The sequence below is a fragment of the Mchenga conophoros genome, linkage group LG10 (assembly GCF_057382185.1).
Source record: "Mchenga conophoros isolate Kocher_MC1m ecotype Shallow Benthic linkage group LG10, M_conophoros_male_GT1.1, whole genome shotgun sequence".
Taxonomy (NCBI): domain Eukaryota; kingdom Metazoa; phylum Chordata; class Actinopteri; order Cichliformes; family Cichlidae; genus Mchenga; species Mchenga conophoros.
In genome coordinates, this window is record NC_140535.1 from 938,371 (window position 1) to 964,927 (window position 26,557).

A 26,557-nucleotide genomic window follows, 5' to 3' on the forward strand; every position below is an offset into this window, starting at 1 on the left:
GCCTCCAACTGGTAGATGGCTGCCTCCCTAAGCCTGGTTCTACTGGAGGCCTCTTCCTGTTAAAATTGAGGTTTTCATTCCTACTGTTACCAGGTGCTTGCTCATAGAGACAAAATAGGACAAAAAGTGTGCTTTAAAGTTCCCTGGAGCTTGTGTGCTATAGCATACTACAAAAGCAATCCAAGAGTTTTGCAAGGCAAGAAAATTGAATATATGTTAATGGAAAGTAAGTCATCTGATTTCAAGCAAAAAGAGCATTGCTTTCAATAAGTTCAGATGAAACTGAAGGCAGAGAGACCCACAAACAAAAAGCCAATGAAGGCAGCTGGAGTAAAAACCTGACAGAGTATCTCAAGGGACTAGACAGAGCATTTATTGATGTACATGCGGACATGGGTTTTCATCCAAGCATTAAAGACACAAACACACAATGTGTGCGGTGTGTCTGTGAACAATCTATACACTGAACTGTATTCAAAACACCATGAACATCCAAGTCAGTTAGTCAATCAGTAAATCTATTACAAAGGACGGGGGTCTTTGTTTTTCGTTAAAAAAAAAAAATGCTAAAAAAAGGACTGGAAAATCATCAATAGGAAAAGGGAAAATTATTTTCATGTCACAAAGGAACCAAGATAGGAAGAAATTAGAAACAAACGCACCCACTGAACTTTGGTGTCCTTGTTGGCAGATTTGTCATCCACTTGCTTTACATACCTTATATCCTCCACATGTCAGCCCTGCATTTCGTTTGGCAAGAACACACTTCATCCTCAAGAAGAAGGACCGCTCAATTTCATACTCTGTCAAGAAACAGACAAAAAATAGTTCAGAGGCATTACGCATGTTATATTATTTATATTATGTTCCATTTTTAACACTTCTTCAACAACTTCCATTTCTCACCCGGTTGCCACTGCACAACCTTACCATAATCCTGTCCAAAAGCTCTGGGACAAGAGTTTCTTAGGAGTACAGTACAGTAAAAAATTGGGGTGGGGGTGGAATGCTCTTACGAAAGCTTTCTTTGTCTTTAAGCAGTTTACAGGAATAGTGTCCAGGCTTGGAGGTTTGTGGAAAGACATCCAAAGCTGGTGGATGGTGGCTACTTTGTGTTCCATTCTCGATCACACTGCTTCAGTAATACTGAAGTCCGGGATCTGGAGAGGCCAATCCATAGCTGGTGGTCTTTCGTTGTCTTTTTCTTTCCATGTATGCTTTTACTGTATTGGCAAGATTTCTGGAATCATTTTCATGCTAAAAAATAAACCTCTTGCCAATCAGGTGCTTTCCAGAAGGTATTGAATTGCATTGTGGATCCAAATTCAAGCATTTGGTGTATCTTTTGTGTTCATAATACCATTAACTATAACAAGATCCTTAACACCACTGGCTGTACCCCCAAAACCATGACTGAGTCCCCACCGTGTTTACAAATGGCTGCAGATAATCACTGTTTTACTTATTTTCCTTTGTCCTCTGTAGATTCTGGCAATGATTTGAACTAGAAATTTCAAATGTAGACTCATTACTCTGTAAGATTTGTTGCCACAGAGCCCAGGCGTTGCCGATTTGCAAAAGTAAAAACTAACAACTTGATTACCCCACATACATATTTTATGAGGGTTTTTTTTACTCAGAAGTACCACTGCAGGACTTGGTTGTGCATTAGCAACAAAAAGTTTAATTTGAGCCTGAGAGGGTTAAGAATGGCTTCTTGACAGCCAGACTTGCACTGAGATTATTTCTGGTGCGACTTCAACAAATAGTAGATGGATCAAGTGAAGGGGCAGATACATATCTCAGGTCGCATGTCAAGTCTTCACTGGATTTTTTTCTGTTTCATAAAGACAGAAATTTGACCCATTTTCATCTCCTGTACACTTTTGTTTTGTCTTCTACTTGTCCAGTTATCTCATTGTTTTAGGATATATGACACAGCATGCTGAGATATACCAAGTTAATAGCTAATAGCTCTTTGTGAATTGTATGGTTACATTGTAACTTTGGTTCTCTGAGTAAGAGACTATATCTATTCTTTTACATATTCCATATGCATGGGAAATGAATGGGAAGGAAGTACCCGAAAATATATATGCCTGCTGCATGATATCTACAACCCAGTGAGACAGTCTGGCCTTTGACAAGCGTCTACCAGGACTCCAAAGTTAAAACAGGTAAAAAGCTGATCAGTCTTCCTAATGGTCTGAGTGCACCTAATATACTCTGTCAAGACTCCGACAGAGCACAGAGCAGCCTGGCACAGGCTGTCTTCTGTCCTGAGTTGGCCTGTAGGGTTGGTACGGAGGATAAACCCTGCTGCTTCCAGTAAAAACCTGCAACAGTCTTTATGGACTAATCACTAATCCTTCTGGAAAATGTTATGTCTATCAGAACAGCTGTTTTGAGGGAAATTCAGTTCAAATCAGCATCCTTGAGGCTTGAAGGCAGGTTGGTGAAGTGCACAAAGGTCTGAATCCAAATCCCATAGCGGAAGTGGGGATCTAGACTGGTGAATTGTCGCCCTCTGGGTACCTTTTAAAACTGGGAGCTGATTCATTACCACTGAGTGGAAATGAATCACCTCTGATTCACTCCGGATGAGTGATCATATTGGTCACTCAGCTGGAGGTGAGTGACCAATATAATCTGTCTTGATCAATGCCACAATACCTCGCAGGGTAACTGCTGATTTGCACGCCTCCAGTTAGGATTGCAAGAACTGCAGGATGATCTCCACTGTAGCCTCATGGTTGGCCATCTGGTGGGCCATGCATCAGGAGCCAAACAGTCCCCAGTGATACAAGTAGGCAGTCCTAGTGGGTTCTTGCATAGACTCTTGCATAGTTTGTACCACCAGTTCTGGTAGCCACAAGGCAAGGAGCCTTTTCCTCAGGGGCCACACATCAGTCTGTGGGAAAGGGGAGAATAGTGTTCCATTCACCTAAGACAGGAGTTTCCTTCAAACCAGGAGCTGGCTTGTCACAACCTGGTTGCCAGCTTGCAGAGGATGTTAGAGTCTAGGCCCCCTTCCTGTTGATGTAGGCTGCTGTGACTGTAGTTACTGTGCTGTCTGTACTGATGATGACATGATAGCCTCCCAGTCTTAGCAGGAACTGCTGGAGTGCAAGGAACAGAGCCATTAGCTCCAACACATTTATATCCAACACATAACCCTGCTCTAATTTGAGAGTACCTTCAAAAGTGGAGAGCTCAGTGGAGCCTCTGTGGCACCAAAGTCCCTGCCTGATGAGACTGCTGTGGGCAAAGGCCCAAACTCAGAAGGCATTGCTGAACATGCCATGAGGCCCATGAGGCAAAGAGCATTCCCCAGCTGACCCAAAAGTGTAGCCTGAAGAGGGCGAGCCAATGTCTGAGTGGCCCTGTTGGAGTCCAGAGTCATACCTAGAAAAGTTGTGACCTGGGATGGGTGGAGCTTGCTCTTTTGGTAGTTCAGAAGCCAACCCAGAGGCTGGACATGTTCTAAGAGCACAACTACATGGCTGCAAGACTATTGTTCTGAGACTGCACAGACCAGCCAGTCATCCAGATAATTCAAAATTCTGAGACCTCACAAACTCATAGGTGCAGGAGTAGTTGTTACAGGGACTCTGTGTGAGAACTGTCCATGGTATCCAAGAATCACAGTGGACATCGTCCATGGTTTGTCCCTAAAGCCAACTGTGCTGCCCTCTGCTGACCTGGTGGCACAGTGAGACTGTATGGAGAGTTCAAGGCCACTCTCAACACACAGCTCTGCATGGATAAGTACCCAGTTCCACACATTGAGGACCTGTTTGCATCCCTTGCAGTAAGTTAGACTTATCAAATGCCTAACTATAGATTGATGTAGAAGAGAATTCAAAGAAGCAGTTGACAGTTTACAGTGCTTTGAGGTTCTCGAAAAGCGCTATATAAATGCAATCCATTATTATTATTATTATTACTCAAAAAGAGCTATTCTGCTTTAATTGTTCCCCCTTCCCCTTGGGATAACATCATCACCAGGCTTATTTCAAAAGGCTATGGACCAAGTGCTTTTTGAACTACCATACACTCATTGTTACCTGAACAATGATGCTAAGCTATTATGTACATTTCATTCCTGACAGTGGCTACACTGTCCTGAATGAATTGCTCAATAAAGAGAAGAAATGACAGTAGACATCATACAGATACAGAGAAACTGGCAACTCATTGGTAGAAAAGCTTGCTGCTGCATTTGAGAATGATAGATAAAGAAAGAACCTGGCATCCCAGTGCCAGAAGGGTTCATTACAGTGAACCCTTCTGGCACTGGGATGCCAGGTTCTTTCTATAGCCATCATTCGTAAACTGCAGCAGCAAACTTCCTACCACAGAGCTGCCACTTTCTCTGCACAGATGTTTAAAAAAAAAAAAAAAAGGCACCGGGTTACCAGTTCCCCTTCTCTCTATCCCTCCTTTGGGAAATGCAGCATGCTTTTTGGCACCAGAATGCCAGGTTCTCTTCCCTCATTCGCAAGCGCAGCAGCAAGCTCCTCTCCCAACGAGTTGCCAGTTTCTCTGCATCTGCTCTCCCCCCGCTTCAGGACACCTACACCAGGAGATGCCGGACTAGAGCAGCGCAGATACTGAAGGACCCGTCCCATCCTGGCAACAAACTGTTCCAACTTCTGCAATCTGGTAGAAGGTTCCGCATCTTCCGGGCAAGGACAGAGAGACTCAAGAGGAGCTTCTATCCCCAAGCCATCCGTGCCCTAAACACACAAACCCGCCCTCTCACATCATCTATAATTGACTGAGACAGGACTCTTCCAGACACTCTAAACCAAGGCACAATGTACATTTCAATTCCTTTAATTTTAAATATCTTTATATTGTCTATCCTGTAAAATAGTCAGATATCTATTCATATTAATGTACAGAATTCACCTGCTTGCTGCTACTACTGCACATTCACCCAGTACATATACTATATGTGTATATATATATATATATAATGTTCTTCCTCTACACCCCCCCCCCCCCCCCCCCCCCAATTTTTGCACATGTCGAGGAGCGTGTCAGGCTACATTTCACTGTGTGTTATACTTGTATAACTATGCATGTGACAAATAATAAAGAACCTTGAACCTTGAACCTTGAACCTCTATAATTGCAAAAAGCAGCACCGAACCCTTTTAGCACTGGGATGCCAGCTTCTTTCTATATCCATCATTCACAAAATGCAGCAGCATGCTTTATAGCACTAGGATGCCAGGTTCTCTTTCTCTATCCCTCCTTTGCAAACAAAGCAGAATGCTTTTGACATCAGGATGTCTGGTTCTCTTCACGTATTTGCAAATGCAGCAGCAAGCTTTTGGCACCGGGATGCCAGGTTCTCTTTCTCTATCCCTCATATGCAGCAATAAGCTTCTCTGCAGCTATCACTGCAAAAAGCAGCAGGGAACCCTTCTGCCTTCAGGATGTCAGTTGTCTGCCATCTGTCGTTTGCACAAAACAAAAACAAAAAACTTCCTGATACCAGGATGCCAAGTTCTCATACCAGTTTTTTGCTCTACTGTCCCCCCTTTGCAATTAGAAGTAGCAACATTTTCTGGCTCCGGGATGCCAGTTTCTCTTCACTCTATCCCTCTGTCACAAATGTAGCAGCAAGCTTTCCTTTCTGGGATGCCAGCTTCCCTGCATCTATCAATCTTTCACAAAATCTAACAGTGCACATTCCTGGCACCGGGTGCCCAGTCTCCTTCACCATATCAGTCATTTGCAAACACAGCAGTAAACATTCCTCACACCAGGATGACAGTTTCTCCGTTTTGTTCCCTCCTGTGCAGAATGCAGCAGCAAACCCTTGTGGCACCGGGATGCCGGGTTCTGTCCTCTATTGCTCCTTTTAAGAGATCTGAACTCCACCATATGCATAATTCCTCAAGGCGTCCCTTTTGAAATCGGCACAGTAGTTATTGCTACCTTACCCAAAGCAAATTAACCAGCCAGGCATCCCCTCTCCATCTTCTGCCCCAAGACAAGCTCACTTAAGCGTTTATGACCCCTCAAGCCATTACTTCAAGTCTCAAAATCCCAGCATACATCACTGTTAGAGCTTCAGTTCCGAGTCAAGTCATGTTGCTACATGATGAAGGGTTCCCCTTAATCATCTATCAAGGTCTTTCGTAATTTTGAAATTCCTTTGATCTCTTCTCCTGCAATTTCTTCCTAATTTTTCGAGCTCATCCGCTCCACTCTATGGAATCCTCCACCACCTTATTGAGGCCATGGGCTACTTATCTTCGCTAGCCTGACTACCAGTTATATTACTGCAGAGGTCTTTGACCTTTGTAAAGCACAGTTATTACTGCTTTTAGGGGATGCCTTCTTTGGGGATCTGCCATGCCCAGGAGCCGCGGCCAGTCCCCTCCGAGGCCTTCCCCAAACTGCAGCTCAATTCATGTTTAAGCCATTCACCTTTGTCTACTAAATTCAATTCAATTTAATTCAATTTAATTTATATAGCGCCAAATCACAACAAAAGTCGCCTCGAGGCACTTCATAGGTACAGAGAAAAATCCAACAATCATATGACCCCCTATGAGCAAGCACTTTGGCGACAGTGGGAAGGAAAAACTCCCTTTTAACAGGGAGAAACCTCCTCGGGGAGGGGCAGCCATCTGCTGCGACCGGTTGGGGTGAGAGAAGGAAAACAGGATGAAAGACATGCTGTGGAAGAAAGACAGAGGTTAATAACAGATATGATTCAATGCAGAGAGGTCTATTAACACATAGTGAGTGAGAAAGGTGACTGGAAAGGAAAAACTCAATGCATCATGGGAATCCCCGGCAGCCTACGTCTATTGCAGCATAGCTAAGGGAGGATTCAGGGTCACCTGGTCCAGCCCTAACTATATGCTTTAGCAAAAAGGAAAGTTTTAAGCCTAATCTTGAAAGTAGAGATAGTGTCTGTCTCCTGAATCCAAACTGGAAGCTGGTTCCACAGAAGAGGGGCCTGAAAACTGAAGGCTCTGCCTCCCATTCTACTTTTAAATACTCTAGGAACAACAAGTAGGCCTGCAGAGCGAGAGCGAAGTGCTCTAATAGGGTGATATGGTACTACAAGGTCATTAAGATAAGATGGGGTCTGATTATTTAAGACCTTGTATGTGAGGAGCAGGATTTTGAATTCAATTCTGGATTTAACAGGAAGCCAAAACAGGAGAAATATGCTCTCTCTTTCTAGTCCCTGTCAGGACTCTTGCTGCAGCATTTTGGATTAGCTGAAGGCTTTTCAGGGAGTTTTTAGGACTTCCTGATAATAATGAATTACAGTCGTCCAGCCTGGAAGTAATAAATGCATGAACTAGTTTTTCAGCGTCACTCTGAGACAGGATATTTCTAACTTTAGAGATGTTGCACAAATGGACATATTTGTTTAATATGTGCGTTGAAGGACATGTCCTGGTCAAAAATGACTCCAAGGTTCCTCACAGTGTTACTGGAGGCCAAAGTAATGCCATCCAGAGTAAGAATCTGGTTAAATACCATATTTCTAAGATTTGGTCACATGGCAAGTGGATGTTGACCACAAGTTGGTGCAGTAAGACAGAGGAGCTGCCACACAAATATATCACCCCAATGTGGCGAGTGTGCTAAATAATTGAGATGAGTTGGGGCTGGAGGTACTAAATTCACCTATTCCACTATTTCAGCCCTATTAGGGCTGGCTGGCTGGCAATTCCTGGTGGTTTGTTCTGAACTTTGCGATGCCAACAAGGCCCTTGACTGACTTCATCTGAAAGGTTACCCCAGACCTGGTCCAGTGGATGGAGCAGTGCAAAATGCCTTTCTTGAAGGTGAAGAAGGCTCTCTGTGGGGAACCACTGCTCCACACACCAAACCTTTCCCTCTCTTTTATCCTGCAGACTAACACCTAAAGCAGAGGCCTGCCGTCAGCAGATAAAGGGCGGTCAACTGCCCAGTTGTGTACATCAGCTGGAAACTGTCAGAACTAGAAACCTGGTATAGTACTGTTGAAAAAGAGGGCTTGGCAATCTGGTGGGCAGCACACTCTCTTTGTTATTACCTCCTGAGATGCCCATTCACCCTCTGCTGGATTGTACCCCACTGCAGTGGCTCTGTTGCATGAGAGATGCCAACACCCAGATCACCCAGTGGATTTTGAAACTTCAGCCTTTTAAATTCAAGGTGGTCCATAGGCTGGGGACTCAGGTAGTTGTAGCTGATTTCCTTTCACAGGAGGCAGAGTTGGCTTGTACACACAATCCGAACATGGGGCACATTTTCTTAATTCTATGTTGTTGTTTTCAAATTCTATGTTGTTGTACTTTTTCAACATGTTCAAAATAAAGATTCAATCAATCAGTCAATCAATCAATCAATCAATGACCTCTGCAAACATGGGCATATATTATAAATTTTTAAAATATCTTTTGTATGTATATCACATCATAACATCATTGTAGTAGGAGGGGTGTTACAGATGGTGCCAAGGGAGGCTGGCCAACACAGACGGTTCTAATCATGCATCCCATACTTCAGTAGCACACCGCAACCGGAGGAGAGACAAGAGGAGCAGCCAGGCATGGACAGCATCGAAGAACAAACAGTTAATTCACTTCAAGAATAAAATATCAACTACCACTGTGTGGCACACAATGGAGAAATAAGGTCTTTAAGTACCTGGCAAGAAATGTTGCTGTGGGGCCTGGCGGAGACTCAGCACTGCTGTCATCTCATCATGGTCTGATGGGTGGATGTACTCAAATATACTGTTTCCTGTTAGCTCCACCTGTGGCACACACATTTGGAACATTTGGTGATTAGTTGCACAAATGCATTAAATTCATATAGAAACAAAAGAGTGTTCTATTTATGCCATGTCTGAAGTGTGTTGAAAACTCAGTTGTTACATGACACATGCTTCTATGTTACTTATACATTTTTCTCCAGATTGTTTGGTTCAGAAAATCTAAACTTATTCCTGGGTATACTAGTCCACATGAGAGAGTGCTGAGGTGGATTGTCTTACCTGTGACAGACCAAGGTGCACTGATGCCGTTTCTGATATGTACATGATTTTTCCATCTGATGCAACAACAAAAACAAACCCATCTAGAGTCTGAGGGAGAGAGCAACAATGAAGGTACTATTAACAACAAGTTATGTTGACGATAACTACTAGACCTGCCCTGAGGTCTAGTAGGACATGCATAGATATGGGTCTGCTGTTATAGTCCATAAGAAAATCTGAAGCCGGACTGAAACTCTTGAAATAAATAAATTCCTCTGTGGATGATCAGTTAGGTGTTTACAGCTAAAAGGAGGGTTGGAGATTGGCCTATAATTAGCCAAGACAGTTGGGTCAAGTGATGGCTTTTAAAGTGATTATAATTACTGCCAACATAAAGTTCATTAACTGAAAGAAATTTTTCATATTTAAGATTGATGAATAAATTAATGGTAGGGCTTCTTTGAGCAGTCTTGTAACAATACAGTCTAAGAGATCTGTTGATGGTTTGGAGGAAGCTGAAGTTAACTCAGAAAAATAATTTGGAGAGAAAGTATCCATCCATCCATCTTCTTCCGCTTATCCGGGGCCGGGGTACAGGGGCAGCAGCCTAATAAGAGAAGACCAGACCTCCCTCTCCCCGGCCACCTCCTCCAGCTTATCTGGGGGAACACCAAGGCATTCCCAGGCCACCCGAAAGATATAATCTCTCCAGCGTGTCCTGGGTCTGCCCCAGGGCCTCCTCCCGGTGGGACATGCCTGGAGCACCTCACATAGGAGGCGCCCAGGAGGCTTATCAGATGCCCAAACCACCTCAACTGGCTCCTTTCGATGTGGAGGAGCAGCCGCTCTACTCTGAGCCCCTCCCGGATGGCTGAATTTTCCACTCTATCTCTAAGGGAGAGGCCAGCCACCCTTCGGAGGAAGCCCATTTCTGCTGCTTGTATTTTCGGTCATTACCCACAGCTCATTACCATAGGTGAGGGTAGGGAAGTAGATCGACCAGTAAATTGACAGCTTCGCTTTTACACTCAGCTCTCTACACCATGATGGACCGGTACAACGTCTGCATCACTGCAGCCGCTGCACCAATCTGAAAGAAATAATTTAAATAAATAGTAATAGCATTCTGCAATTCTGGCAATAAAGCTGATGACAAGTTTAGTCCCACTTCTGGGTCCTGCATTTTGGGTCCTATCCTCCCTCCCACACACAGCTTCTCATGACAGATTTGAATTGAATCAGTTGGGTTATCACGTGTCAGTACAACTCTGGGTCTTGCCTGCACAAAAGCTCTGGCTGTACAAATAACTACCATATACCACAAAATGTGACTTCATGATCAAATTAGTATTTCGCACCCATCCATGAATCACCACCTTATCATGATGGAGAGGTTTGTGTGCCTATAGGGGCTATGTTGTCTGGAGCCCCTGGTAGGGTCTCCCAAGACAAACTGGTCCTAAGTAAAGCGCAAGAAGAGCACAGAGATGTCGAGCTCAATGCACAACTGGAGGTCTACTGGAGAGGGGTTAAACTCTTTTGTTGGACTTATGTGATAACCACAGTCTGCATAACTAACACCATGTTTGAACATAATTTATGTGTAAGTGTGTATGGCAGCAGATCATGGTAGACTGAAGATTGATGTTTGAATTTGTAATCGTACACTATATTGCCAAACTTATTCCATCGTTTGCCTTTCATATGCAAATTAACTTGAGTGGGATCCTATTCTTAATCCATGGGGTTGAGTATAATGTCAGTCCACCCTTTGCAGCTATAACAGCTTCAACTCTTCCGAGAAGGCTTTCCACAAGGTTTAGCACCTTAACGCCTAGTGTGTCATATTTGTTACATACAGGGTTTTTTGTGAGTTTTTGAGACTTCAACATCATTAATGTGATCCTTTCCCCCCCTGAAAAACCTCAATAAATTGCACATTTTTAAGCAAAATGCCACATGTAATAAATATGCCAAAATTAAAAGTCATGCATGGAAATTAAAATGTAATTAATTTTTTAAAAGACATTTTTTCTGATGGTTCAATAAACTCCTTTTTTTTAAATGGTTGAGAAAGCCTGGCTTGCAGTCTCCACTCTGCCAAATGTCTTTTGGTGGGTATTTTGCAGCACTGAGAGTTTCTTCCAGTGGAACTATGGGGCCGTGCCTGGCTTCTGAAAAACAACGCCACAGCAAAATCCCCCTCCACCAAACTGAGTTGCTATCATTCCCAATCTTTTTCACCTTTTTAACAGTTACCTTTGGAATATTTTGTAGTGAGGTCAATCAATCAATCAATCAATCAATCAATCAATCAATCTTTATTGACAGACTTCATGTCCATAAGAACAAGACAGAAACACCCCCCCCCCCCCCATAAAATAAAACACAAGGTATAAACCTTAAAAATATATATATGTATATACATATAAACATATAAAGCATTTGTAAAAATATAAAACCATAATATACATAAAACACAATTACTTAAAAGAAATCAATAAATACACAAACACTTCAACCAGTGCTTTCTCAGACTGGATGAGTAATGGGAACCACTCACTGTCGGATCTGTGAGCGCTAAAATTATACTGTTACTAGAGCCATCCAGTCGTTCTCTAAAATTGAACATTAACTTTCTTAAAAGTGTTTTAAAAGTCCAAACACCCACAGCTACAAACATCTGGCTGGCACTACCCCTTCTAGGTAACCTGCAAAGGATTCTCATCGCATCATTTTATGCAACATGCAGCTTCTGCATGCTACATTGTTTGTAGGATGACCACAAGGGGGCAGTATATAGCGGTGTGCAATACGCTTTAAACAAAGCCACTTTAACTGGAAGTGAACAAAAGCTGAATTTGCGAGCAATAGTATTTGCCTGCACATAGAGCTTACACCGCTGTCTGTATATGTCGTCATCATCATTCATTTGCTCAGTAATAAACCTGGCTGGAGCCTACAAAGCCACACCCCTCCCCCACATTGGACAATCGGACCATCTCTCCCTGTTCCTCACACCTAGGTATTCACCACTCATCCAACGTGTGAAACCTGCTGTGAGGACAATTAAAGTGTGGCCAGAGGGGACAGACGCAGTGCTCCAGGACAGATTTAAAAACACAGACTGGAATATGTTCACGCACACAGACCTGGACCAGTATGCCTCATCTGTACTGGATTACATCTCCGAAACCACAGACAGTGTCACCACCCAGAAACGGATCACCATGTACCCCAACCAGAAGCCTTGGATGAACCGGGATGTTCGTCTCCTCCTGAAGGCCCGCAACACTGCCTTTAGGTCAGGAGATGCACACGCCTACAGCACAGCCAGGGCTAATCTAAAGAAGGGCATCAAAAAAGCCAAACACCATTACAAAAAGAAGGTAGAAGAACACTTCTCCAACTACAACCCCGACGCATGTGGCAAGGACTCCAGCCCATCACACACTACAGGACCACCAAACCCTCCCCCGCATCCTCTGATGTCTCCTTCCTCAACGAGCTCAACAACTTTTATGCTCGTTTTGAGCGAGGGAACCCCACAACCACAACCAAAGCAGACATGACGCCAGACCACCAACCTCTGACTCTCTCCCCCACCGATGTAGGAGCGGTGCTGAGCAATGTCAATGTCCACAAGGCTGCAGGCCCTGATGGCATCCGCGGGCGTGTTCTCAGAGCGTGTTCTGGGGAGCTTGCAGGAGTGCTCACAGACATATTCAACCTGTCCTTGGCCCACGCTGTGGTACCGGCCTGCTTCAAATCCACCTCCATCGTCCCGATACCCAAAAACTCCAACCCATCTTGCCTCAATGATTACCGCCCAGTAGCACTCACCCCCATCATCACTAAGTGCTTAGAGCAGCTGGTCCTAGCACACTTCAAATCCTGTCTCCCCCCCACCCTGGACCCCCACCAATTCGCATACCGCCAGAACAGGAGCACAGAGGATGCAGTCTCCATCGCACTGCACTCTGTCCTCTCACACCTGGACAACAACAACACCTACGCCAGAATGCTGTTTATAGACTTCAGTTCAGCATTTAATACAATCCACCCCTCACAACTCATCAGGAAACTGACAGACCTGGGTATCAGTTCCCTCATCTGCAAATGGTTACTGGACTTCCTGACCAACCGCCCCCAACATGTCCGGCTGGATAACCGCTGCTCATCTACCATCACAATGAACACCGGTGTACCACAAGGCTGTGTGATGAGCCCTTTCCTCTACTCCCTCTTCACCCACGACTGCAGACCTGCTGATGGTTCCAACACCATCATTAAGTTTGCAGATGACACCACGGTGATTGGCCTCATCAGTGACAACGATGAGGCCGCCTACAGGGAGGAGGTGGATCGTCTGGCTGAGTGGTGCGACACAAACAACCTGCTGCTTAACACCGAGAAGACCAAGGAGCTCATCGTAGACTACAGGAGGAATGCTGACCCACATCCACCCATCCACATTAAGGGGATGGCTGTGGAGCGTGTGAGCAGCTTCAAGTTCCTGGGAGTCCACATCTCCGAGGATCTCACCTGGACGAACAACTGCTCCAAGCTGGTCAAGAAGGCTCACCAGCGCCTCTTCTTCTTGAGGACTCTGAGGAAGAACCACCTGTCCTCAGACATCCTGGTGAACTTCTATCGCTGCACCATCGAGAGCATCCTGACCAACTGTATAACAGTCTGGTACGGGAACTGCTCTGCCTCGGACCGGAAGGCGTTGCAGAGGGTCGTGAAAACTGCCCAGCGCATCGCCGGAGCACCACTTCCTGCCATAAAAGACATCTACAGGAAGCGGTGTCTGAAAAGGGCTGGGAAAATCATCAAAGACCCCAGTCACCCATCACATGGACTCTTCACCCTCCTGCCCTCTGGGAGGCGCCACAGGAGCCTCCGGACTAAGACCACCAGGTACCGGAACAGCTTCTTCCCCACAGCTGTCAGACTCCTGAACTCTGCCTCCTGACATCTGACCCACGTTAAACTCATGGACTGAACATACACACACCCACAATGGACAACTGTACCCTCAAACACACAATAATAACATGGACTGAACCACCACTCACAACCACCAGCACTTTATATAGCCTCTGTAGAAACTATCTACACCCTCACTTATCTTAACTGCACTACTGTATAGCTCTGTGTAAATAATCATTCTGTGCATTCGATAATCTTTAATCCTACAACTGTTTATAACTTGCATAGTTCCCATTTCTGTATAGCTGTATATCTCATATTCTGTATAGTTTTTCATATTTATATCCTGTCCATAGCCTGTACATAGTTTGTACTCACTACAGCCTGTACATACTTATAGTTATAGAATATTCACAACATACTTCATACCGTGTACATTATAACATACCATAATAGACCCATTGCTGTAATATACTCACATATCTATATTATTGCTAATATATATTGTAATATATCTATATCACTAAAGCACTTCTGGATGGATGCACACTGCATTTCGTTGCCCTGTACCTGTGCATGTGCAATGACAATAAAGTTGAATTCTATTCTATTCTATTCTAAAGTGACCGAGGTATTCCACCTTTTTATGAACTTCAAGAGTTTTTGGGCCAGTTTAAACAAAGGGAAATTTAGCTGTTTATCCTGCTTGGTTCTACATATCAAAACAGCACTTTTAGCAGAATCGTACTTTATGTCATATTGCACACCATATTCAGTACAGACATTGAGAAGATCCTGTAACCCAGCACTGCTTGGACTAAAAACAACCAGGTCATCTGCATACATAAGATGATTTATCAATGTTTTACCTAATATACACCCAGTGTTACAGGCTCTCAGCTGTATGGACAGATCATCAACATATAGATTAAATAAAATTGGAGACAAAATCCCACCCTGTCTAACACCATTGCTGACACCAAAGGGGGAAGAAATACTGCTTCCCCATTTAACCTGCATGTTCTGATGAGCGTACCAGTAAGAGAGAATCCTCACCATGTATTGAGGAACTCCCCGTGTCTTCAGGTTATCAAAAAGTTTTCTGTGGTTCACTCGATCAGAAGCCTGAGAGGCATCAATGAAACACATGAGGACAGATGAATTTTTAGCCCTGTACAAACTGACTATTTCCTTGAGTGCATATATGCACATGTCAGTGCCGTGCTTTGGTTTGAAGCCAAACTGATTATCCAGAGAAGAGATGAACACACTAACTCTGTCAAACAAGATTCTTTCTAACGCCTTAGATAAAATACTGGCTAGTGCAATCGGCCTGTAATTATCCAAACAGCTCACTTTTGCAGCTTTGTCCTTCATAACTGGTACCAGTAAAATACACAGCACTGAGTCTGGTAATATGCCATGAATCATAAACCCAGTGAAGCAGAGCGCTAAAAGAGGAGCTAGCCTTAAACTAGCATGTTTTAAATGTTCTGCCGTGATGTGATCCAAACCAGAGGATTTATTATCAGACAACCTATGAATGGCTTCATATACTTCATGTGTCCTTACACTTATTGTGTCATTACTCATGTCAAAATTGTCCTCATATGGTTCACTTTTTATACAGTTAAACAATGCACTGTAATGCTGTCTCCATAATGCTGCAATGTTACCGGCCCAGAAACACCTTCAACAGTTGATGGTAGAGATGGTTTACAGTTATTAAGAGCTTTCACCTCTTTCCAAAAAGCTGCCATATTATTACACAGCATTTTCCAAAGAATTTGCTCATGTTTAGTTATAAAGCGAACAGCGTACTTATATCTGGCATTCGCACATTTTTTCTGTTCAAATTCTGGGCCTTGTTTAGGTCTTCCAGCCATGGCCCAACATTTATAAGCTATGCGAGCTTCATCATGGTACATGGATACATGTTCTTTCCAGCCAGGTCTGATGTTAGGTTTCTTATGCTTATATTGTTTATCAAGCAGTGTACCACTTTCATGCAGAGCAGTCACTATATCATCATACACATGCAATAATCCTTTCTGTCATCGTTGTATTTTTACTCAGTTGTATATAGTATTTGTATTTGTATTCTATTTTTATCTTATTGTATATTTATTTTATTTTATTCTACTGTATATAGTATTTTATTTTATTCTATTCTGTACAGTTGTGTACTGTATTTATTCTTATTGTATTCTAATTTTTGCCTCATAACTTTTGCACTGTCCACTTCCTGCTGTGACAAAACAAATTTCCCACGTGTGGGACTAATAAAGGTTATCTTATCTTATCTTATCTTATCTTATCTTATCTTATCTTATCTTATCTTATCTTACACGGAGCAGAGTAAATGTTTATGCACAGCATTCTTACAGTTGACATCTTTACACAAAATAGCTTCTTTGGGCAAAGAAATGTTGTTCAGATGTATATCGGTATCACTATGATAAGCTAAGAAATCATCTTCACCAAATGTTGACCAGTCTAATTTTACACTGGTAGCAATATTAGCAATATTATTTCCAGTTGTTGCTGGCATTTGTTCCACATTCACAGTAAAACCAAAAGTGTATGGTCTGACAGAGTTACCTCATACCTGATAGTCATGTTTGCTAAAGCTGCATGTCCATCAGCTGTACAGATACGGTGGTCCAGCCTGTCACGGCGGGGCGAGCTATGCACAGTAGCTCGGCATGCCTGTGTAGCGTGCTGACTAGACCCAAGCGCGGCTACGGCTAGCGGTGGGTTTGGAGCAGACACGCAGTTATTCTAGTAACGATCAGTGCGCGAAGCGTGGCTTCGGAACTGTCGTTACAGACAGAGAGCGAGCGGAGCCGGGAAGAGAAAAAGGATTGAAGGGAAAAACACTCACGGTTGCTGAATCAGGCGGAGACTGACGTCGGCAGAGTTTCGGAGCTCCTGACACGAAGAGAATGATGTCTGAGCGGCGAACAGGTGGGTGGCGTCTCTCTTTTAACCCCGGCCCCGTGATCAGCTGATCACAGCTGTTCACCGGCTGACAGGAAACCCCCCCCCCCCCCCCCCCCCCCCCGAGGACCGGCACCCGACAGGCCAGGACGGCGGCGACGGAAATCCGAGATGAGGGAAGGATCCAAGATGAAGCGGGACGGCACCCAGGAGCGCTCATCAGGGCCATAGCCAGCCCAGTCCACCAAATACTGGACCCCCCGGCCCCGGGGACGGGAGTCCAAGATCCGTCGGACAGTGTAGACAGGACCCCCATCGATGATCCTGGGCGGGGGCGGGGCCCGGGAGGGGGGCGCCAGCGAGGAAGTGACGCGCCGCTTAAGCTGCGAGACGTGGAAAACCGGATGGACCTTCATGGCGGGTGGAAGCCGGAGACGGTAAGCCACGGGGTTGAGCCGGGCAGTGACTTCGTACGGGCCGACGAACCGGGGAGTGAGCTTCTTGGACTCACCGCGCAGCCGCAGGTGCCTTGTGGAGAGCCAGACGCGGTCCCCCAGCTGGAAGCGGTGACCCGGGCGGTGGCGGCGACGATGCTGCCGGGTGTACAGAGCGTTGGCCCGGGTAATGGCAGCCCGCGCCTTGATCCAGGCCTGACGACAGCGGCGGACCATCCGTTCAGCAGCAGGCACGTCGACCCCCGCTTCCTGATGGCTGAAGATAGGAGGATGAAAACCATGACAGACCTCAAAGGGCGAGAGACCGGTGGCGGAAGAGACGTGAAGGTTATGAGACAACTCAGCCCACACCAGGTAACGAGGCCAAAGCGACGGTTGGGCGGAGACGAAGCACCGTAAGAAGCGCCCCAACTGTTGATTGGTCCGTTCAACCTGCCCATTGGTCTGAGGGTGATAACCGGACGAGAGGCTGGGAGACGCTCCTGCTAACTGCAGTCGAGTTAGCAGGCCGCACGCTACACCGGCATGACAGAAACAGCAACTCAGGTAAAAGCAGAGGAGGGGGGCTATGTGTTTACGTGCATAACGAGTGGTGTTGTAACAGCAGGATCATTCACACACACTGTTTTCCTGATTTGGAGGTTCTGGCAGTCTCGTGCAGACCTTTTTACATCCCGAGGGAGTTTACAGTAGTTATTGTGATAGCTGTTTATATACCGCCGGATGCTAACGTTAGCACGGCTCTCAGCCTCTTGCTCAACACCATAAACAAACAACAGCTTGCCCACCCCGATGGGGTTTTTATTGTCGCCGGCGACTTTAACAAAGCGTGCCTAAAGACTGTGCTTCCTAAATTTGTCCAGTTTGTGGACTTTGCTACGAGAGGAGAACACACTTTGGACCATGTCTATTCAAACATCAGGCATGCTTTCAGAGCGACACCCCTCCCCCACCTGGCTGGATCTGACCACCTCTGCATGTCCCTCACCCCCACCTACACCCCCCTGCTGAGAAAAACAAAGCCCCAGACAAAGACAATAAAAACCTGGCCTGAAGGAGCCCTTTCTCAACTGCAGGACTGCTTCTCAACAACTGTATGGGATTTATTCTCCAGCCACAACCTCCAGGAGTACACGGACACTGTACTCTCGTACATCAGGAACTGTGTTGACAATGTCACCGTCAACAAAAGGGTCAGGGTGTTTCCAAATCAAAAACCCTGGATGAATAGCGAAGTGCAATCCCTCCTAAAAAGCCGCAACACTGCCTTCAAGTCAGGGGACAGGGCTGCGTATAGGGCGGCCAGGGCAAACCTGAGTAGAGGCATCAGGAAAGCTAAGGCTGCCTATAGGAGGAGGATTGAAGATCACTTTGCTGACAACAACCCCAGAAAAATGTGGCAGGGGATCAATCACATTACCAACTACAGAAGCAATAACCAGGCAACATCTAGGACTGATGCCTCACTGGCTGAGGATCTAAACCGTTTCTTCGCCCGCTTTGAGACGACCAAGCCCTCAGCTGCCACACCACTTCCACCCGCCCCCAGCACTGGCACACTAACACTTAGGGAGCACCAAGTGAGGTGTGTTCTAAGGTCAGTGAATCCCAGGAAGGCGGCAGGTCCTGATGGAATACATGGAAAGGTTCTCAGAGCATGTGCTGACGAACTGACCGGAGTCTTCACTAAAATCTTCAACCTTTCCTTGTCATCAAACACCGTCCCGCCCTGCCTCAAAACCTCCACCATCATCCCCATCGCCAAGAAGACAGCTGTGGCCAGCCCAAATGACTACAGGCCTGTTGCACTTACGCCTGTAGTGATGAAGTGCTTTGAGAGACTGGTCTGTCAGCACATCAGGGCCGGTCTGCCTCCCACTCTGGACCCCCACCAATTTGCCTACAGGACAAATCGTTCCACCGAGGACGCTATCACCATAGCGCTCCACACTGCGCTGAGTCACCTGGAGCACCGAGGAAGCTATGTGAGAATGCTCTTTCTGGACTTCAGCTCAGCATTCAATCATATCATCCCGGAGATCCTGGTCCAGAAACTGTCTCACCTGGGACTCTCCACCCCCATCTGCCTCTGGATCAAGGACTTCCTGACAAATAGACCACAGTCTGTCAGACTCTGCCCCCACCGGTCCAGCACCATCACACTCAGCACTGGGTCTCCACAAGGATGTGTTTTGAGTCCCCTCCTGTTTACGCTCTACACATCCGACTGCTCCCCTACCCATCTCTCAAACACCATCATAAAGTTCGCGGATGACACCACAGTGGTTGGACTCATCTCAAGGGGGGATGAGTCGGACTACAGAGATGAGGTCAACAGACTGACTGAGTGGTGTTCAGTTAACAACCTCCAACTGAACACCACGAAAACTAAAGAACTTATCTTGGACTTCAGGAAGGGCAGAGCAGACCCGGCCCCACTTTACATTCACGGGAGCTGTGTGGAGAGGGTACACTCCATGAGGTTTCTGGGCGTGCAGATATCTGATGACCTCTCCTGGACTGCAAATACTACAGCGGTGGTTAAAAAGGCCCAGCAGCGTCTCCACTTTCTGAGAGTGCTCAGGAGGAACAACCTGGAGGAGAGGCTGCTGGTGACATTTTACAGAGCCACCATAGAGAGCATCCTAACGTACGGCATAACAACATGGTATGCAGGGTGCTCAGCTGCAGACAGGAAAGTACTGCAGAGGGTCATCAACACAGCCCAGAAGATCACTGACTGCTCTCTGCCCAGCCTGGAGGTCACTGCAAACTCTCGGTACCTCAGCAGAGCTGGCAATATCATCAAGGACCACTCTCACCCCAGCAACCAACTGTTTGAACTATTACCGTCAGGCCGACGGTACAGGTCACATAAAACCAGGACAAACAGATTCAGGGATAGCTTCTTTCCCAGAGCTATCACCGTAGTAAATAAGCACAAAAACAATTGAACCTATTCCATACCGTCACTGTCATTATATTATGCTGCTATTCATACTGTCATCATATTAATGCTGCTATCCTGTATATATTGTACATACTATTGTTTGAGTACTTACGATTGTTGTTTTTTTTTGTACTTTTTATATTTTACATTTATATTTATTATTGAAACTTGCACCAAGGGAGTGGCACTCCAATTTCGTTGTACTCTGTACAATGACAATAAAGGCTATTCTCTTCTATTCTATTCTATCAGGCGGCAAAAGGCTTTCCAGAACCTGGCGGTGAACTGGGGCCCCTGATCGGAGACTATGTCCTTGGGGAATCCGTGAAGCCGGACGACATGGTCCAGGAGGAGCTCGGCCGTCCGTTTGGCGGAGGGGAGGCCGGCCAGGGCGACCAGGTGCACCGCCTGAGAAAACCGGTCCACAAAGGTGAGGATGGTGTCAAGACCGTCCACAGATGGGAGGCCGGTAACAAAGTCAAGACCGACATGGGACCAGGGCCGTCTCGGCACAGGGAGAGGGCGAAGGTCGCCAGCAGGCGGCTGGGTGGAGGACTTGGCCCGAGCACAGGTGTCACAGGCGGAAACGAAGTCATGGACGTCCCGAGTCATGGAGGGCCACCAGAAGGCACGACGGAGGAGCTGGAGGGTCCTGTCGGGCCCTGGGTGACCAGAGAGCGGGGAGGAGTGAGCCCAGAGCAAGGCCTCCTGACGGCACCGGGATGGTACATAGAGCCTCCCAGCCGGGGTGTCAGGCGGAGGCGGTTCGGCGGTCAGGGCATCCCGGATAGAGTCCTCCAAGGGCCACCGAAGGGGGGCAGCGAAACAATGAGACGGTAGGATAGGTCCAGGGTCTGACGTGAGGCCGTCCTGGGCGAACTGCCTGGAGAGAGCGTCTGCCTTGGTGTTCTTGGAGCCAGGGCGGTAGGCGAGGTGGAAGTTGTAAGGTTCAAAGAATAAGGCCCAACGGGCCTGCCTTGGGTTGAGCTGCTTGGCAGAACGAATATGGATCAGGTTCTGGTGATCAGTTCAGATCAGAAACGGTTCTTTCGCTCCCAGGAGCCAATGCCGCCACTCTTCCAAGGCCCACTTGATGGCCAGGAGTTCCCGGTCACCGACACCGTACCGTCGCTGCGTGTCAGAGAATTTCCTCGAGAAATAGCAGCACGGGTGAAGTTTCCCATCTGGGCCGTGTTGAGAGAGGACGGCGCCAGCGCCAACATCGGAGGCATCCACCTCCACCACAAAATCTCCGGCAGGATCAGGGTGGAGCAGGACGGGAGCCGTAGCAAACCAGCGGATAAGGTCTCGGAATGCCTGTTTCGCACCAGGGGGGAGGCAGAAGGGCTTGGGCAGGTTAGCTGGTTTGGTGAGGGATGTCAGTGGGGCGACAATGGTGCTGAAATTGCGGATAAAGCGCCGATAGAAATTGGCAAAGCCCAGGAAGCTCTGTAGCTGCTTAAGGCTGGAGGGCTGAGGCCACTGGGTCACGGCTTGGACCTTTTGCGGGTCCATGGTCAGGCCATTGGAGGAGATGGTGAAGCCCAGGAAGGTGGTGGACCGCTGATGGACGGCACACTTTTCCAGTTTGCAGAACAGCTGGTACTCGAGCAGCCTGCTCAGCACGGCCCGCACATGGCGAATATGGTCCACTTCGGTGCGGGAGTAGATCAAGATGTCATCCAGATAGGCAAACACCAACCGGTCCAGCATGTCCCGCAAGACATCGTTGATCAGATGTTGGAAGACAGCAGGGCTGTTGCAGAGGCCGAAGGGCATCACCAGATACTCCCAGTGCCCGTTAGGGGTGATGAAGGCCGTCTTCCATTCGTCCCCTTCCCTAATCCGCACCAAATTGTAGGCGCTGCGTAGGTCTAGTTTGGTGAAGATGCAGGCCTGGGAGAGGGAATCGAGTGCGGTGGATAGCAGAGGAAGAGGATGGCGGTTCTTAACAGTGATTTTATTCAAGCCCCGGTAGTCTATACAGGGGCGAAGCCCGCCGTCTTTCTTCTTGACAAAGAAGAATCCCGCAGCTGCAGGGGAGGTAGAAGGGCGAATGAAGCCCTGTTGGAGAGCCTCAGCGACGTACTCCTCCATGGCTTTGTTCTCTGCGGGTGACAGCGAGAACAGGCGACCACGAGGAGGGACCGCTCCCGGGAGGAGCTCGATGGCCATGTCGTAGGAGCGATGAGGAGGGAGAGCAGAGGCTCGCTTCTTACTGAAGACCTCAGATAGGTCATGGTAAGCCGGAGGGATCTTATCCAGATCAATGGGCTCCGGGGGTGACGCCTCTTCTGACTTTGAGTCCTTTCCAGTGCGGAAGAGAAGGCAGCGGCGTGAACACTGGGGACCCCAGTCCAGGATCTGGCAGGAAGACCACGAGACGTGGGGGTCATGTTGACGGAACCAGGGGTATCCGAGGATGAGAGGAGAGGAAGTGGCCGAGACTACTAAAAACCGGATCTCCTCCTGATGATCCCCGACAGACATGCGGACTGGCTGGGTCTGGAACTGGATCGGGTAGGGTTGGAGTGGTCGCCCGTCTACTGAGGTCACCGGGAGGAATCGGTCGACGGAAGTCAACGGAATGCGAAGCCGAGAGGCCAGTTTTTGATCGATGAAGTTCTCAGCAGCTCCGGTGTCCAGGAGGGCTTCAGATGAGAGCCGTTGGTGTTTCAGGTGAAATGTTACCGGTAACAGAAAACGAGAGGGGTCAGAGGAGTGGGAAGGGCCAGGTGGGACACCCCCGCAGTCTACCTGGCGTCGTCGTTTCCCGGCCGTAGCGGGCACTGGGGACGACGGTGTCGAGCTGATCTACAGTAGGCGCAGAGGCCCTCACGCCAGCGTCTCTCTTTCTCCTCTTTGGGGAGTCCACCCAGCTGCATGGGCTCCTCGCTGAATGTGCTGCTTGGGCTAGCCGTGGCTCCATCAGAGGGGGGTGGAGGTCGCGAAGACGTGGTCCTCTGAGGCTGGAAGGGTTTGAAGACCCGAGGGGTATGGCGAGGCCGCGACATCACACATTGGTCAATCTTCAGTGCGAGGTCCACGGCCTCATTCAGGGTTTTAGGGGCCTCACGGCCGGTCATCTCGTCTCGGATGTAGTCAGCCAGTCCCTCCAGAAAAATAGAGCGCAGAGAAGCGTCTCCCCACTGTAGCTTAGCGGCCAGGGTGCGGAATTGAGAGGCAAAGTGACAGACGGGTCGGCTGCCCTGGCGTAGATGAAGCAGCTGTGACTCCACTTCCACTTCGCTGCTCGGGGGAACAAACGTCTTTTTTAATTCCTCCACAAACAGGGCATAGTCATTGCAAGCTGCCGATTTATTGTAGTAGAGAGCCGCGGCCCATTCCTGAGCCTGGCCAGACAAGAGAGAGGTTAGCAGTGCAACCTTTGCACGGGCGGTGGCGTATTTAGTGGGCTGACACTCGAACAGCATGTCTAAAGTGGCAAGCAAACCATCAGGCCGGCCATCAACTCCGTTCCACTTGTCTGGTAGTCCAATCCGGGGTTCCGCGCTCACCGGCGCCGGCTGACGTTGCAGCGAGGTGACGGAAGTGGAAAGTTGGAGGACAGTTTCGGTGAGGGACTCCACTTTTGTGCACATCCGATCTACCACACCGCGAAGATATAGAACTTCGGCTTTCAGCCGTTCGAATTCCGCTGGGTCTATAGCGGGCTCAGACATCCTGTCACGGCGGGGCGAGCTACGCACAGTAGCTCGGCGTGCCTGTGTAGCGTGCTGACTAGACCCAAGCGCGGCTACGGCTAGCGGTGGGTTTGGGAGCAGACACGCAGTTATTCTAGTAACGATCAGTGCGCGAAGCGTGGCTTCGGAACTGTCGTTACAGACAGAGAGCGAGCGGAGCCGGGAAGAGAAAAAGGATTGAAGGGAAAAACACTCACGGTTGCTGAATCAGGCGGAGACTGACGTCGGCAGAGTTTCGGAGCTCCTGACACGAAGAGAATGATGTCTGAGCGGCGAACAGGTGGGTGGCGTCTCTCTTTTAACCCCGGCCCCGTGATCAGCTGATCACAGCTGTTCACCGGCTGACACAGCCATGATGTACTATGCCAGGCTTCACTTATGTATGTATAGCTGTCTGCAGGCAGTAACACTTTGGTAGACAGGATAAGATTGTTAACTTCACAAAAGTGGGTTAAGTGGTCAGCAAACCGAGAACTGCTGTCTGTGAGATCAGCATTAAAATCACCCAAAACATATATACTTGAATACTTGAATAAATAAAACCAGCCTACTGAGGTATTCTTGCTCATTTTGACAAGATTCATAGGGAGTATAAATATTAAGAATGATAAAACTGATATTATTCTGTGTATATTGTATACACCAGTCTACATTCAGTCTAACGGGCTTTATCACAGGGTCTATTTTTTTGTCCCAAAGCACAGCAACCCCTCCAGGTATTCTGCCTCTGACTATAGCTGTGCTGAGATCAGTTGTTGATTCCCCCACTCCCAAAAAACTTGCCTTTAGACAGTTAAGTTTTCCCAGGTCGTGTTTGGACAACCATGTCTCCTGCAAGCATAAAATGTCACATTCTGCAAGCAGACTGTCCACAACAATCCGTCGAGCTCTATCCTCTGCACTCTGTCCCAAACGTAGACCATGACAGTTGTAAGATAATACCCGGATAGACATCTTCATGTTGATACGTTGGTACCAGAAGGCGCAGTTATCTCCCCTGCTGGATCCACTGTGCTTGGCACCACCGTACCGGGCTTACGAGGTTCATAAAAACGCCGGACCAGAGCCCCTTCAGGCCAGAGTTCAGGATTGTACATTTCACCCACATCATTACATTCAGCAGTAACCTTGAAAGAGCCGAACCTGCTACGTTTACTAGCAATTTTTTGACAGGTCACATCTCTTTTGAGTTTCTCTCTCAAATACAGAGCAAGAGTTTCTGCATCTACATCCAGGGCAAATTTAGTGGCAAATACGCTCACCAATTTAGTTTTCACAGTTCTGATTGTACTCACAGCTCCAGGGCCGATAATCGATACAGGTCCAGGCCTCTTATTGTGTCCAGTGGTAGCAGCATGCATTCCTGAACCCGAATTAACCTTCTCCAGCTTGTGACGAGGCTTGCCATTTTTCACAACTTTACTCCATTGTGGGGAGCATGTAAGAAGCACTGTCTCAACGGGATCCTCCGTTGTTGCAGTAGTTTCCATATTACGACCTGAGGCTGTCGTCGGAGCCCGATCTTGACCACATAGCAACATCTCCGGACAAAACGCTGAAACTGTCCCAGTCCTTGAAGCAGCCAAAGCTCCAGCTCTCTGCCTTCCGCGCGGGCCGCCTTTACTTCGACTCCCCCACTGCTCCTCTGGGTGTTTCCCCAGGGCAGGGGTCAGCAACCTTTAACATCCAAAGAGCCACTTGGACCCGGTTTCCACGCAAAAGAAAACACTGGGAGCCGCAAATACTTTTTGAAATCTAAAATGAAGATAACACTGTTTATATTGGTTTTTTTTTTTACCTTTATGCTTTGTGTGAACAACTAAAGTAAGTAAGTAAAGTTTATTTATTAAGCGCTTTTCACAGACAGGCAGTCACAAAGCGCTGTACACAAATATTAAAATAAACAATACAATCAATAGACATTATGCACAATGTAAAAGATCAAATGTAAATAATGTAAAGAATATAAAATACTCAGATCAACAAAAGGCTTGTTTGAAAAGAAAGCAACTAAAGTGTGTTGCTTATGAAATCCATGAAGTGCTACAGAGCAAATTACATTTTATTTATGTAATTAACACATTTTGAACTCTTAAAGAAATATAACAAAAGGAAAGCGGAACTAAAATGATCCATGTAGCAAGGAAAAACTGTTGTGAGCCGCCACCCTCATATCGCCTTTGGGCTTTTGGAGCCTTGACCTGACTTTTAAAAAGTAATTGGAAAAAAACCACTATGCTGCTAAAAATAAATAAATAAATAGATATTTGCAAAAAAAGTCTGGCGCTGAACAGAAATTGTCGCGCTATGCTCCTTTGTTTATTGTGCATAAATAGTGAATTGTCCTGACACGATATTGTGTTTCGCTTCTGTTATTATGGTACATTGACAAAAACATATACTTTTATTCACAGGATAAAACAGTTGGTTTGTATCACTAATTGCCCAGTACGATTACAGCATACAGTCTTATTGTCACTGCTACATTTCTGTAACGCGTACCAGAAATTATTTCTACTACTAATTAATTACCATTGAGTTCAAAGGTCCTATTAATAAACGGTTA

General features: G+C 46.9%; 1 protein-coding gene and 2 pseudogenes across 1 annotated transcript in view; all 3 read right to left on the bottom strand.

Moving 5' to 3' along the window:
• sim2 (SIM bHLH transcription factor 2) overlaps nucleotides 1-26,557 on the bottom strand; it is a 60,212-nt gene that overhangs the window by 14,674 nt on the left and 18,981 nt on the right. The window contains exons 3-5 of the mRNA XM_085288065.1: nucleotides 9,026-9,115; nucleotides 8,677-8,785; nucleotides 718-803 (exon numbers count right to left, since the gene is read on the bottom strand). Of these exons, the coding sequence (XP_085144191.1) occupies nucleotides 718-803; nucleotides 8,677-8,785; nucleotides 9,026-9,115 (285 nt within the window). The remainder of the gene's footprint in view (nucleotides 1-717; nucleotides 804-8,676; nucleotides 8,786-9,025; nucleotides 9,116-26,557) is intronic.
• Nucleotides 15,052-16,336, bottom strand: LOC146565158 (uncharacterized; annotated as a pseudogene).
• On the bottom strand, nucleotides 16,505-24,951 carry LOC146565159 (uncharacterized; annotated as a pseudogene).